This window comes from Elephas maximus, chromosome 3, assembly GCF_024166365.1.
Source record: "Elephas maximus indicus isolate mEleMax1 chromosome 3, mEleMax1 primary haplotype, whole genome shotgun sequence".
Classification (NCBI taxonomy): domain Eukaryota; kingdom Metazoa; phylum Chordata; class Mammalia; order Proboscidea; family Elephantidae; genus Elephas; species Elephas maximus.
The window spans coordinates 35,815,307-35,828,591 of record NC_064821.1 but is presented as its reverse complement, the minus strand read 5'-3'; the positions used below and the strand labels follow the sequence as shown (position 1 = coordinate 35,828,591).

Below are 13,285 nucleotides of genomic sequence, written 5' to 3'. Positions count from 1 at the left end.
TGGACCTGAAACAGCTAACATGAGACCAACATGTCCCAACATAGCAACAACAAACATGACACACCTTGACATGTTTATAACATGACATAATATGCTCTGACATGGAGCTGAGATTGTTGACATGGCCCAATATGTGCTAACATGCCCTGCCATGGCCATGACATACCAGACACACCCTAACATGTCCCTAACATGACATAACATGCTCTGATATGGACCAAAGCCATCTTCCACGACCTCAGGATAAACCACAAACAAGCCTCAGACAGAATTTAAATATGGTCTCATTAATGCCACAGATATGGCCCAGGTGTGACAGGACATACCTTAGACCTGCCTCACAGAAGATAAAAATAACCTCCTAAACACTTCACAGAGGACCCTGGGTCCCAGACACAGCCCAGCCTTAACATAGGACAAGTCCAAACATGGCCCCCACGGGACACCTACACAATCTCAAATGGCATCTCAGACAGACCCCGATAGGCCCTGATGCCCAAGGCTACAGCTGAGCCCAGATGTGATTGAGACCATCTCCAAATGGTCCCGGGGCAAATATACACCTGACATGGCCACACAGCAGGCGTCACACAGACACACCCTAGACATGACCAGATAAGACCAGTGTCAGACTGTTGGGTCCACGTGCATCAGGGGTAGCAGGTCCTCTCCATAGCTCTCCTGTCTGCCCACCCAGTCATATGCCAGCTGAAGACAGCACATGGCTCAAGCCAGCAAGTTGTGGGCAGCAAGCATCTAGATGGGACCAAGAGAACAGTTGTGATGAAGGTGGGGTGGAAAATGCGGATGACCATATGCCAGGGCCCCACCCACCAGCAGCACACATCCACAAAGGTGCTGGTGAGGCCCTTTGTGTACAAGAGACCCTCCTCCAAGCTCTGGATCTGGGGAGGAACAAAGAGGACCAAGTTCATGCCCTTGTAGGTGCCAGAGAGAAGGCCTAGAGTCAGAGATCCATTCAACCATGAGACCCCTGTACAGCTGTTTGTCCCCTCTGTACCAAAATCACTCCTGGCCCCATAGCCTGACGCATGGCCATTCAGGGTCCCTCAGTCACAAGGGCAGAAATGGCCTCTCCCCTTTGGGTATCCAATACCACCTTCCCCTCGGTGCTCTTCCTACCCCCATTTTCCAGATAAGGAAACTAAGCCTCTGAATGATGACGTGACTTGCCCAGGGTCCCCCAGAGAGTAAGTGACTGCCTAAGACCTGAGCCCAGGTCTGTCTGAATCTAGAGCCTGAGTTCTGAGGCATTGGGTTGCTCATGTCCCAAAAACAACAGCTCTAAGAACCCCATACCCACCAAGACTGGGCAAACAGAGTTCCAGTAATTGTCTTGGGAGTCAATGGGAGTTATTGGGCACTCTGGGGGGAAGGTGAGCTTTCTCATTGGAATGGAGCTTCTTGGATCATCGTTTACAATGTGAGGAAAGAGCTTCCTTGAAGGTAAAACTGACAAGGAAAGTAGAACGAAGAGATGAAGAGATTCCTGGTGGCGTTGTTTGAGACCTGGATTCAGCCGTGCCTGAAGACCACCCTCCTGGGACTTTTCAGTCAATGGAGTCTCTTTCTTTGCTTAGACTGCACATGGTTGAGTTTCCACAACTCATAACTGAAAGGGATCCCAACAACCAAAGAGTCAGATACCTGCCCAGAATCCCTGAACAGATTTGTGACAGAGTCGAACTCTCTGTCAGACACTGCCCACTCCCCTGTCCAGGGTGCAAAAGGCAGAGGGAAAAGGAAGGGAGCAGAGATGAGGTGGGATATCATAGAAGAGACATCTGGGGTCTGGAACAGGGAAGGAATGAACTTAGGATGGACAAGTCACAGGATGGTGTAGAAGGGACTGACCCACCAGAGATGGACATCATGGAAGTAGTGGCCCAGACCCCTCCTCACAGCGCTGCAACTGGGGTGGGAAGGAGAAGGCCAGGCCTTAGAGGAGGCTCAGAAGCCACCACTGCCCACTGTACCATGCTGCCTCCGCTTTAAAAACTTCTACGAAATATTCCGCACCCAGTTCCAGCAACCCCTCCTCCAGGAAAACTTCCAGCCTGCCCAGACAGAAGCCTTCCTTCTCCTCTGGGATATTCCCACCCATCTCTCCCTCTAGACCTATTCCTGACAACATGGGGTGGGGGATGTCTGTGTCCAGATCCTTTCCCCCTGATTGGGAGTTCCTCCAGGATGGGGCACTGGATTGAGAACACGAGGCAGGTTGCAAATGGTGAGATGGAGGCTGGTGAATGCATGAAAGAAAGAGAAAGAAGGCTGAGAGAAGAGGGGAAAGGACTGGCGTCTTGCAGAAGCCACCCGAAGCTGGGGGGCAGAGGGGTACTAGCCCTTGGATGCTGCCACAGCGCCCACCACCACAATCTCTGCATGGGTACCTGAGGCATAAACAACAGGCTGAATGATGTCAGGGTGGCACAGAGTGATGATAGGGTTAATGGGGCCCAACCAGGTCTTAAAGCCCTGGGGGTAGGTGGCTACCAGACGAGTCACTTCCATCAAACCCTCCTCCGTGGGGGATACCTGCAAACAACCAGGAATGGTCACTTCTCCAGAAAGAGCCACAAATGTCTACCCCTTCTCAGCTTCCAGAGGTGGCACAGCTTCTGCTGTGAATGCTTGTCAGGATTCTGCCCTGAGGGATGGACTCCTGCTTCCTCCTGCTCTGTCAAAAGGAACAATGGTCCCTCAGGGTTGGGAGGGTCCTTGTGGCAGTCTCCAAGTACAAGGGTGCGTCCAAGAGCAGAGGGGGAAGGCACACTCTCTAGCCACAAAGCTTGACTCCAGGTGATGGGTTTTCTCATCCTGGGTGTGGCTGCAGCACAGGGGACAGTCACTGGGGAGGTCCCCATGGGGAGGTCTGAAGGCAGCAGTGGGGTCTCAGGGCTATAGCACAGGGGCTTGTTCCCACGTTCTCTCTGGGCCCTGGCAGTACACACCGGGCCTCTGGATCCTTCACCCAGGAAAGTCTGCAGACCTGGGATCTCCCAGCCTCACACACTCCCCAGGACCAGGCGTGAACTCTGACAACAGAGCACTTCCTGCTTACTGGGTGGTCTCAGGTGCTTCTAAAGCATCCTCTCCCTGAACCTATAGATTTGCCCCTCCATGGTTCCGTATGTTAGCAACCAATGGTACCGACAGAAGAAGTCCAAGCTGCACCGAAGGCACTGGCGACAAGGCTCTGAGAATTGACAGAATACCAACTGAGATGTTTCAACAAGTGATGCAGTGCTGGAGGCACTCACTCATCCATGCCAAGAAACTTGGAAGACAGCTACCTGGCCAACTAACTGGAAGAGATCCATATTTATGCCTATTCCCAAGAAAGGTGATTCAACTGAATGCAGAAATTATCGAACATTATCATTGATATCACACGCAAGCAAAATTTTGCTGATGATCATTCAAAAGTGGCTGCAGCAGTATATTGACAGGGAACAGCCAGAATTCAAGCCGGATTCAGAAGACACGGAACCAGGGATATCATTGTTGATGTCAGATGGATCCTGGCTGAAAGCAGAGAATATCAGAAGATGTTTACCTGTGTTTTACTGACTATGCTAAGGCATTCAACTGTTTGGATCAGAACAAATTATGGATAACATTGCAGAGGATGGGAATTCCAAAGCACTTAATTGTGCTCATGAGGAACCTGTCCATGGATCAAGAGGCAGTCACTCGAACAACACAAGGGGATACTGCATGGTTTAAAGTCAGGAAAGGTGAGATTCAGGGTTCTATCCTTTCACCATACCTATTCAAAATATATGCAGAGCAAATAACCTGAGAAGCTGGACTACACAAAGTAGAACAGGGCATCAGGATTGAAGAAAGGCTCATGAACAACCTGCATTATGCAGATGACACAACCTTGCTTTCTGAATGTGAAGAGGACTTGAAACACTTACTGATGAAGATCAAAGACCACAGCCTTCAGTATGGATTAAACCTCAACATAAAGAAAACAAAAATCTTCACAACTCTACCAATAAGCAACATCATGATAAATGGAGAAAAGATTGAGGTTGTCAAGGGTTTCATTTTACTTAGATCCACAATCAACACTCACATATGCAGCAGTCAAGAAGTCAAAAGACACGTTGCATTGGGCAAATCAGTTGCAAGAGATCTCTTTAAAGTATTAAAAAGCGAAGATGTCACCTTGAGGACTAAGGTGCACCTGACCCAAGCCATGGTCTTTTCAATCGCCTGATAAGCATGTGAAAGCTGGAGAATGATTAAGGAAAACGGAAGAAGAATTGACACCTTTGAATTGTGGTGTTGGCAAAGAATACTAAATATACCATGACAACCAAAAGAATGAACGTATCTGTCTTGGAAGAAGGACGACCAGAATGCTCCTTAGAAGCAAGGATGGCAAGGCTACATCTCACATACTTTAGATGTGTTATCAGGAGGGATCTGTCCCTGGAGAAGGACGTCATGCTTGGTAAAGAAGAGGGTCAGCAAAAAAGAGGAAGGCCCTCAACAAGATGGATGGACACTGACTGCAACAACGGGCTCAAGCATAGCAACAATTGTGAGGATAGTGCAGGATCAGGCAGTGTTTTGTTCTGTTGTTCCTAGGGTCGCTATGAGTTGGAACTGGCTCAACAGCACCTAACAACAACGACATGGTGCCAAAGGCAGGTGGGGGGTGGGCATTCAGGGTGCAGAGACGATGAAGAGGAAACGGTCTCTGGCGAGATATCTCTCCAGTCCTTGGTACACCCGGGCAGTCTAAGCATGAGCTCTAAGACATTTCCTAGGGTCCTTGGGAAGCCCCAGTCACAATGATAGCAGGGACATCCTGGGACACCCTGTCTATCCAAGCCTGACACCTTAGACATCTTCTCAAGAGTCTTAGGGACACCCTGTTCACACCTGACCCCCAAGACACCCCTTTGGGTTCTCGGGGCATCCGGGCTGTGCCCGACAGGCTACTCCAACCACTTTCATCTGATGACCTGCTCCCTAATCCCCAAGGGACCTGAGCCAAGGATTCAATGTGTTTGATGGAATCAATCCAGAGAAGGAGAATGACTAGGCCAAACTCACACAGCAAGAGGGGCTGGAGGAAGGGGAGAGTGATCCAGACCAGATCAGCCTCCCAGACCAAGCCATCCAAAGGAGAGGCAGGACTGCAGGTGACCTATGACAGTCCCATGGCCTTCAGGGCTCTCTGAGGACATCCCAAATCACAGAATCTCGGGAAACCTCATGGCAAACTTGGGAGCATCCCGTTCCGAATGAACTTTGTTTTGATAAGCAGTAGAATCGCAGGAAGCTCTTCCTCAAACTTCTGTTCTCATCTCCACAGAAGGGGAAACTGGAGAGACATGGTTGTCCCCAAGCTGGTCTGGGGGAGGGGAGAGGCTAGGGCTTGTCCCTTTGGCCTTGAATGCCCAAAAGACATGATGGTCACCCAGGCCCAGGATGTGTCCTCTACCACTGGGTCCTCAAACATTTATTGAGCGCCTACTGTATGCCAGATCCTGGGCTGGGCACTGTCGAGAGTTCTGCCTCCTAGAGCTACAATCACGTGGGAGAGATGGAAGATAAAAAAAATGACTAGACAATTAACTGTTTAATTACAAGTATGAGCAGGGCCACAGCAGAGGTGAAGGAGTGCCTCTCAAAACGGGCCCATTGATACATCTTGGGGGTGGAGGGCAAGGTAAGAAGAGGAGGGGCCCCAGGAAGTAGTGGGCTGGGGAGACTGCACCTCTTCTCCCGCCCACCAGTGCCCCAGTGGATGGGGGGAGAGGGTGGAGAACTCCAGCCCTCAGAGGGGTGGGTACTGGCCTGAGGCTAACAGAAATGGGCCCAGTGGAGAGGGGAGGGATCCTGAATTGTTTCTCTGAGGAGCTCCCTGTTGAGGGTGAGACTGTGGGAAAGTCAGAAGGTCCAGCTCTGTCCAGCCTGCCCTGGGAGCCTTCCAGCGGGGCCCGAGGTGCACTAATGGAGGAAACACAGGCAGGAAAATGACCCAAAGCAGGCTGGGGCTGGGAGGGAAGAATGAGAGAAAGGACTCAGTCATGGCGTGGGGGCAGAAAGTAGTGGAGTGGACCTGGGGAGTAAGGAAGGAAAGAAGGGCTCTCCTCTGCTTTCCTTTCTTCTCTGCTGTCCTAGGCCTACCCACTCCTGGACCCCAGCCCCCTGACCCAGATTGGCCTGGTCCTGACACCCTAGATCTGTATAGCTGCCCCACTCACCAGGCCCAGGTGCCCCAAGAACCAGTTCCTCATGGGGGGCTGCGGGAAACATCGGAGGCGGCGGCAGATGTCATAGAAGGTATAGGTCTGGGCCAGGAAGTGGGCCAGGGGCCAGGAGGCCACAGCCAGCAGCAGGAGCAGCCACAGGGAGGCTGCCCCGGGCCAGAGTCCCAGCCATGATAGGTTAAGCAGAGACATCCTGCAGGCCAAAGAGAAAGGGTGCTGAAGGTGAGCTTTGAGGTGGAGGAAGGATGGGCACAGAGTAGAGGAAAAGGCCAAAGGTGTGGGCTTCATGGACAGGGGATGGGGCAAATGTGGACAAACAAGCTGCCAGAGAGGGGAGGGAAGCCCAGGGAAGTCCAGGGAAAGAGGTACGGAGACAGAGAGAGAGAGAGATGGAGCAAGAGGTGGCTGGAATCTAGGAATTCCTGTTCCAGAAGCCCCAGGGAGGTTGTCAGAGGCTCAAGTTACCCATTAATCACCATCCCCAAAACAGCTTGCTCCTTGGAGCCACCCAGCCAAGGGGAGGACACCTCCCCCCAGGACCAGGACCCTCCCAGCCCTGCGCCAGCCTGGCACCTTCTGTCCTCAGGGGCTTGTCCTGCACAACCTCCTCTCCCCTCCTCCTGGGACCTCTTTACCCCCTTGGGACAGCCTAGGCGGGGGGGGGAGGGGGGGCCTGACCCGGGCCAGCCAATCCCCACAAGCCTTGTTCCCTCCCCCCAGCCAGGCACTTGCCCAAAAAAGGGTGTCCAAAGAGGCTAAAGAGCTGGCTCAGGTCACACAAAGAGGGTGCTGGATTCTGTAGACCCAATACCTTCCACAACGGGAAGGGGAGCAGTTGTGGGGGAGTGGCAAAGGTTACTCTGAGCTACCAAGTTTGTAGCCACCCTGGCCAGGGAACAGTAGGTAAAAACCTGAACTTGAAAGGTTCAGGGACAAAGGGCACAGGGCCGAGTTCTTTCCCAAAAACATCTGCTGGGCTCCTGTAAACGTTGTGGGCCACGAGGGGGTCATGAACCCATTTCTTGGAGCAGGAATTGGAGGCTGAAGGACAGGATGCTGCTGGCCGTGTCCGCCCAATGCTACCAGAGTCCAATCCTGACTCCAGTCATCCCGGGAGGTAGCAGGAACAAAGATTCCAGCCTCAAGGGGATTACCTGGAATCAGATTCCAGGATAAAAGGCACAGGTGGGGACAGGACACCTGGAGGCTGTGCTCAGGGAGGATGAAGAGGAGGATAGAGGGGGTCCACTGGGTCCCTACTCAGACTATGAACTGTGCTGGCCCTCCCCTGAGCCTCAGTCTTCCCATGGAAATGAGGCATCAGATGGGAACCTTAGAGGAGGGCTCCACAGGAAGGTGGGAAGGGTCAGAGCCCCGAAGAGAGGGAAAGAAGAAGGGAAGAGGATGGCACCTGGTGGGAGCAATTGAAATGGCCATCCACAGATGAGTGGATTAAAAAAGTGTAGTATATATGTAAAATGGAATATTACACTGCCTTAAAAAGAAATGAGGTCTTAATGCCTACCACAACATGGATGAATCCTGAAAACATTACATTGACTGAAATAATTCCGTGACAAAAGGACAAATACTGTCATCTCACTTATATGAAATAAGCAAATATGTGTTGTTGTTGTTAGTTAACATTGAGTTGAATCTGACTCATGATGAGCTCAATGTGTACAGAGTAGAACCATGCTCCATATGGTTTTCAAAGCTGTGACCTTTCATAACATAGATATTGAGGTAGTTATAGATTTAGAGATATAGATATCTGTACAGAAATATGGAGCCTTGGTGGTGTAGTAGTTAAGAGCTTGGCTGCCAACCCAAAGGTCGGCAGTTCAAACCCACCAGCCGCTCCTTGGAAACCCTGTGGAGCAGTTCTACTCTGTCCTATGGGGTTGCTATGAGTCCGAATGGACTTGACACAACAGGGTTGATTTTTTGGTTTTATACAGAGATATAGATAGATATCAATATAGGTATCTACCGCTACATAGATATTGATATAGTTATATAGAGATAGATATTGATACAAAGACATACAGAGATACAGACATAGATATAAATAGACCTTATTGGTTCTGCTTCTCTGCAGACCCCTAAGACACAGTCCCTGCCCTCAAGGGGCTCATATCTAGTGGGGAGACAGGAAGACCACATGATCCAGAGCCTATCATACAGTGGTAGGTAATGTGGGAAAGATGCCTGGGGGGTCCTAACGTAGGCCGGGGTGAAGGAGGGCTTTCAGAAGTAGTTGGTCTTTGAGCAGGACCCAAATGAAGAGGGGGTCCCTGCAAGGTTCAGAGGGGGAGACACTCAGTGGAACCCCCAGCAAGTGGGTTCCTACTCCTTTATACTGGCCCTGAGACTGAAACAGGCTATATGGTACCCAGGATCTTAAAAACCAGATGATGCCCAATTACCATTTATTGAACATTTTTGATCAAAGATTCTACAACAAGATTGTGATCCAAAGAAGGGAGCCATGAGAAAGTGTATACAATTCTCCTGGAATCCAGATTTCTGGTTTTCATAGAGGTTGGGGTAACCTACATAGGCCATCACCTTTGCGTATTCTTTTGAACCTCGAGCCTTGAGGAAAAAAACTGATTCCTAAGGCCACTTTGAGTCAAACAATTGTCCAGATAAACTAGCCAAGACCATTTTGGCTCTGAGCATTGTGGTTTTTTTTTTTTTTTAAGAATTCAGTCTGTTTTGAGAAACTGACTTCCAAGATCAGTAAATAGATTTATGTTTAAGGTAAATCAGTAATCGGTTTAATCTGTCTTCAAGACAATACTGTATGAAATACGTGTCTAATGCTTGTAATCAAACTCTCACCTTCTTACTATACAAAGAATTGTGTCTTAAAAAAAAAACAGGCTCTCAGAAGAGATTGACCTCATGACTCTGTCTTAGGTTTCACTTCTGCTTCTAAAAAAGTGACCCATGACTGTTCATAGGTACACCGAAGAGGGACAGCTTGCCCTTGAGAAGAACACTTAGTATGTTTTGAAGAAACTAACTAAAAACCTCCAGCAGAAGTCCATCCTGTATTATCTCGCTAATCATGTGTTCTTACTCGAAACTTGTCTGTCACACATAAGTTTTCCATACCTTCTGTTTTCTCTAGATAAACTTAGTGTGCTTTATAAATATGTTTTTGTGTGGTGGATCCAAATATACTAATTTAAATGATTCCTTTCTAACTCATAGTGAATTTACATGGATATTCTCTTGTTTAGATCCCTAGCAAATGGGTGGGCAATACACTTTGAGAACTTTAAGATTATCTTTAGATATTCATAGTAAATACTAGAAAGGTAATGTTAATTTGTTATCCTTTGTAAAATGAGAGTCAGAAGAAAGCCCATTGGTCTAACACTCAGGGTATGGATGGTAACGTTAATTCCCACTTATGGTATATTTGAATTAGGGAAATCTTTAAGAAAGTCATCAGTCACTACGGGACAAATGACAGACAAAGTTGCTAGTGAGATGGAAACACAACAGTGATCTCTGACCTCATTAAGCCAAGGTGACATGAAATAACAAAATAGCCTCAGATTTTATTTAGTGGTCCAAGAAAGTGTGATATGTGCTGTAGCAAATACCTCTTGTTACATTTAGATAAATAACACAAGAGAAGAACAAGATCTACAAATAGAATTGGACAAGTTACTTGGTTACACACTGTAACATCCTTACAAACACCAGATTTATTTACACTACTACAAATAATATTCTTAGTCTACATCCTGATAATATTAGGCATAATAAAACTTACCTTCTATTGTCTTACATACCTGAAAAGAAGGTCTTGGGCTAAAATGTTGATGTACATTGAGTTTGCTCATTTTAACAATGCAGTTGATGAGAACATCGCTTTTAAGATCCTGGTGAAGAACCAGATGGTATCCGGTGGAAAACCAGCACCGTGACTTTACAGAACCTGCCATGGTTGCCATCTAGGGACTCAACTAAGTCCAGGTACTGAGCATCAATGTGGTATCTCCAATCTCCAATCAAAAAGAGGGAGTGATTTAAGAAATAATATTACAGTCATTACTCCCTGTCCTTGAACATAAAGAATGTGACCCAGCTAGAGCTGGGCTTACAAGGACTCACAAAGACACATCAACTGGGCCCTGAGGTATAAAGACAATAAATAGGATAATCTTAGAAAATGTCTTTTAGAGAACCTTTCACATAAGCCAGAACACAAAAGACTGTCCACTCTTATCTTTTTCTATTAACGTCTAGTGAATAGAAATTTGTTGGACCAATAAAGACCCTCCTGACTGTCGTTACTGAAACCTGTACCAGTGATTGTTAAGAATGGCAATTCAAAATATAAGATCACATTTCCTAGCCAATTTGTGAAAAGGTAAAGCTTTCAATGGTTTTGCTCATATTATACCTTGTAATATTCTTAAGACTTGAAAAGACATGATTCTAACAACACGCTTGTCTGCTTCCCACTTTTGCCTTTTTAAAAAATATGAACCAGAAAAAGACTTAAGTAGCTATTCAAGAGACAAAACAAAGACCAGTAAATAAGTATCATAAAAATAAGTACTATAGAAGTATTTAGGAATTGTTTTTTGCTCTAGCCCTTTTACTAATTTCTATTTTAACCTTTGCTTGTGTTGTTCCTCTCTCTAGACAAGCTTATGTGTCTTGGTGTACGCCTTAATGAGTTGGTGCTTTCTCCCCGGAAGGGTAGAGTCATTTCAAGTGATTCGAAAGTTCCAGCTCCAAATGATGGTTGCCCAGAAATTTCAACCCATCCCCCATCAAGAAGAGAGGCAACAGCCTGATAAAGGGCCACTATAGATAAAAGGGAGATATAACAGTTTAACTCAGACAACACAAGAGTTCCACTTCTCTAACCCTTAGGCCTCTACGCCCCCATCCAGCAAGAAACAGCTAGAGAGACACGACGCCCTGTTTCCCAAGATTGAGACACCTACAACAAAAAGGGGCGATTGAAACAGGCTGCTCAGCCGTATCTTGAATAGTACCTGAGCCAATTTTTTTTCCTTCGTCTTTCTTCTTTCTCTCCTTTCCCTCTCCTAGCCCACCCCTACCTCCAAGTAAGATCCTGATGTTAGCTCCCCAAATGGTTAAGTGTTAACCAATGTTTCCTCTAAGACTGTGGAAAGCAAGTGATATTGATCTAAGCCTGTCAAATAAGAAGAAGGATGGCACCAGCCACCCTCCCCCAGCAGCCAGTGGGATAAGGCAGGAAAAGATCAACATGTTTGAGATATGACCACCAAAACCAAACAGAAGAAAGGGAGTGCACACTCCACAAGTCCCTAAAACTTATGGCCCCTTTTCCCTTAAAAACCCCAGCTGATAGATAGTCTGGTGAGACAGACAACTTTAGGAGGAGATCAGTCCCCTCTGTCTCCATATACCAGTATATCTCATAAAGCACTTGCTGCCCACCTCACCCCTGTCTCAAGAATTGGCTATTTGTGGCATGCTGCTCTAACTTGCAAAATTGTGGTAACAAGACCACCAGTGTACTGGACCATGCAGCCACGGTACCTCGGGACAGCCAAGAGGGTAGCACAACTGGTAACATTCAAGGAAAGCAGTGATGAACTTTCACTAGCCAGGAGCAAGAGCACAAAACCCAGCAGAGCTCTGCAGCCTTGGGGAGGGCAGGATCCATTGGCTGAGCTCCTTCTTCCTGGATCAGATCAGGTGTCAGAAAAGGGGTGAAGGAAGCTAGTGGGAGAGGAATCCCTAAGGAAAAACTCTCTTCTGGGAAATCTATGCCTGAGGAACCAGGAGATTCTCCAAGAATGTCTTATCCAACAAGGAACGTCTAAGCTGACAAATCACACCTGCTTGACTTACATAATGTCCGCCAGGGAGTGTAGGGAGGCAGGGGATGCACACACGGGAAACTGAGGTTGTCTTTTTTCCAGGCACCAAACTACCCCTACCTGGACTGGGGCAGTGGGCACGTGTGTCAGATTAGCTGTGGTCACACGTCTGTGAGCGACCAGCCTCAGGCACAGCCATCACCCCCTGAGCCTCCGTCTTCTCGGTCTTTTAATGGCCATTAAAACCTCACAGAGAAACCTGTATAGCAGTGTTCACTGCAGCACTATTCCCAATAGCCAAAATGTGGAACCAACCAAAATGGCCATCAGCAGATGAATGGATAGACAAAATGTGATCCATCCATACAAGGGACTCAGCCATAAGGAGAAATGAAGTCCTGATGCACGCACGTCACAACATGGATGAACCTTGAAAACATCATGTTGTGCAAAATAAGTCAGTTGCAAAAGGACAAATACTGTATGATCTCACTCATATGAAAATAACCAAATATACAGAAACTAAAGTTTATTAGTGGTCACCAGGGGTGGGAGGGAGGGGAGAGGGGGAGCTATTGCCCAGGGGTCAGTGAGTTTATGTTAATGATGGTGAAATGATTCAGAAAAAGAAAGCAAGAAGGCTTGCACAACTTGAAGAATATAATCAAAGTAATCAATTCTACGTGTGGAAATTGTTGAATGGGTGTCGTATTTTCACCACAGGTGTTTTAAAATTAAAAAAAAAAACTTCACAGGGCATTGCAAGGGTTCAATCTGACACATGGAGAGAAAGGAAGAAAAATTCAGTTTCAGAATGACATGTGGTGAATCCTCATTTATATATAAAATTTATGAGTGTATATTCTATATACAAAATTTATAAGTGTGTGTGTCTGTGTACATGTCTGCATATGCATTGGAAACGATCCAGATGAATCCACAGATCACAGTTGGAATTCAAGAAAGTAGAATTGGGTAAAGACGCTTTTAACTTTGTACTCATCTCTAGGGCTTTGTTTTTCACACTGAGTATAAGTTTTATTATTAAAACACAATTATAAAAGTAAGCAACAAAAAGAAAAAAAAAACCAATCAAGAAAATTGGCAAAGAGCTTGAATAGGCATTTCACCAAAGAGGATTATACAAACGGTCAACAAGCACATGAAAAGACGTTCAAC

General features: G+C 47.1%; 1 protein-coding gene across 6 annotated transcripts in view; it reads right to left on the bottom strand.

The window, feature by feature from the left end:
• The window catches only part of LOC126072301 (cytochrome P450 4F3-like), a 29,195-nt gene extending 16,596 nt beyond the window's left edge, over window positions 1-12,599 (bottom strand). Inside the window, exons 1-3 of one of the 6 annotated variants that reach the window (XM_049877244.1) lie at window positions 10,073-12,599; window positions 6,255-6,453; window positions 2,415-2,559 (exon numbers count right to left, since the gene is read on the bottom strand). In XM_049877244.1, the coding sequence (XP_049733201.1) occupies window positions 2,415-2,559; window positions 6,255-6,453; window positions 10,073-10,110 (382 nt within the window). In that variant the 5' untranslated portion in view covers window positions 10,111-12,599. The other 5 variants (XM_049877243.1, XM_049877249.1, XM_049877247.1 and 2 more) reach the window with 5 other exon arrangements.
• Window positions 12,600-13,285: the final 686 nt, after the last annotated feature.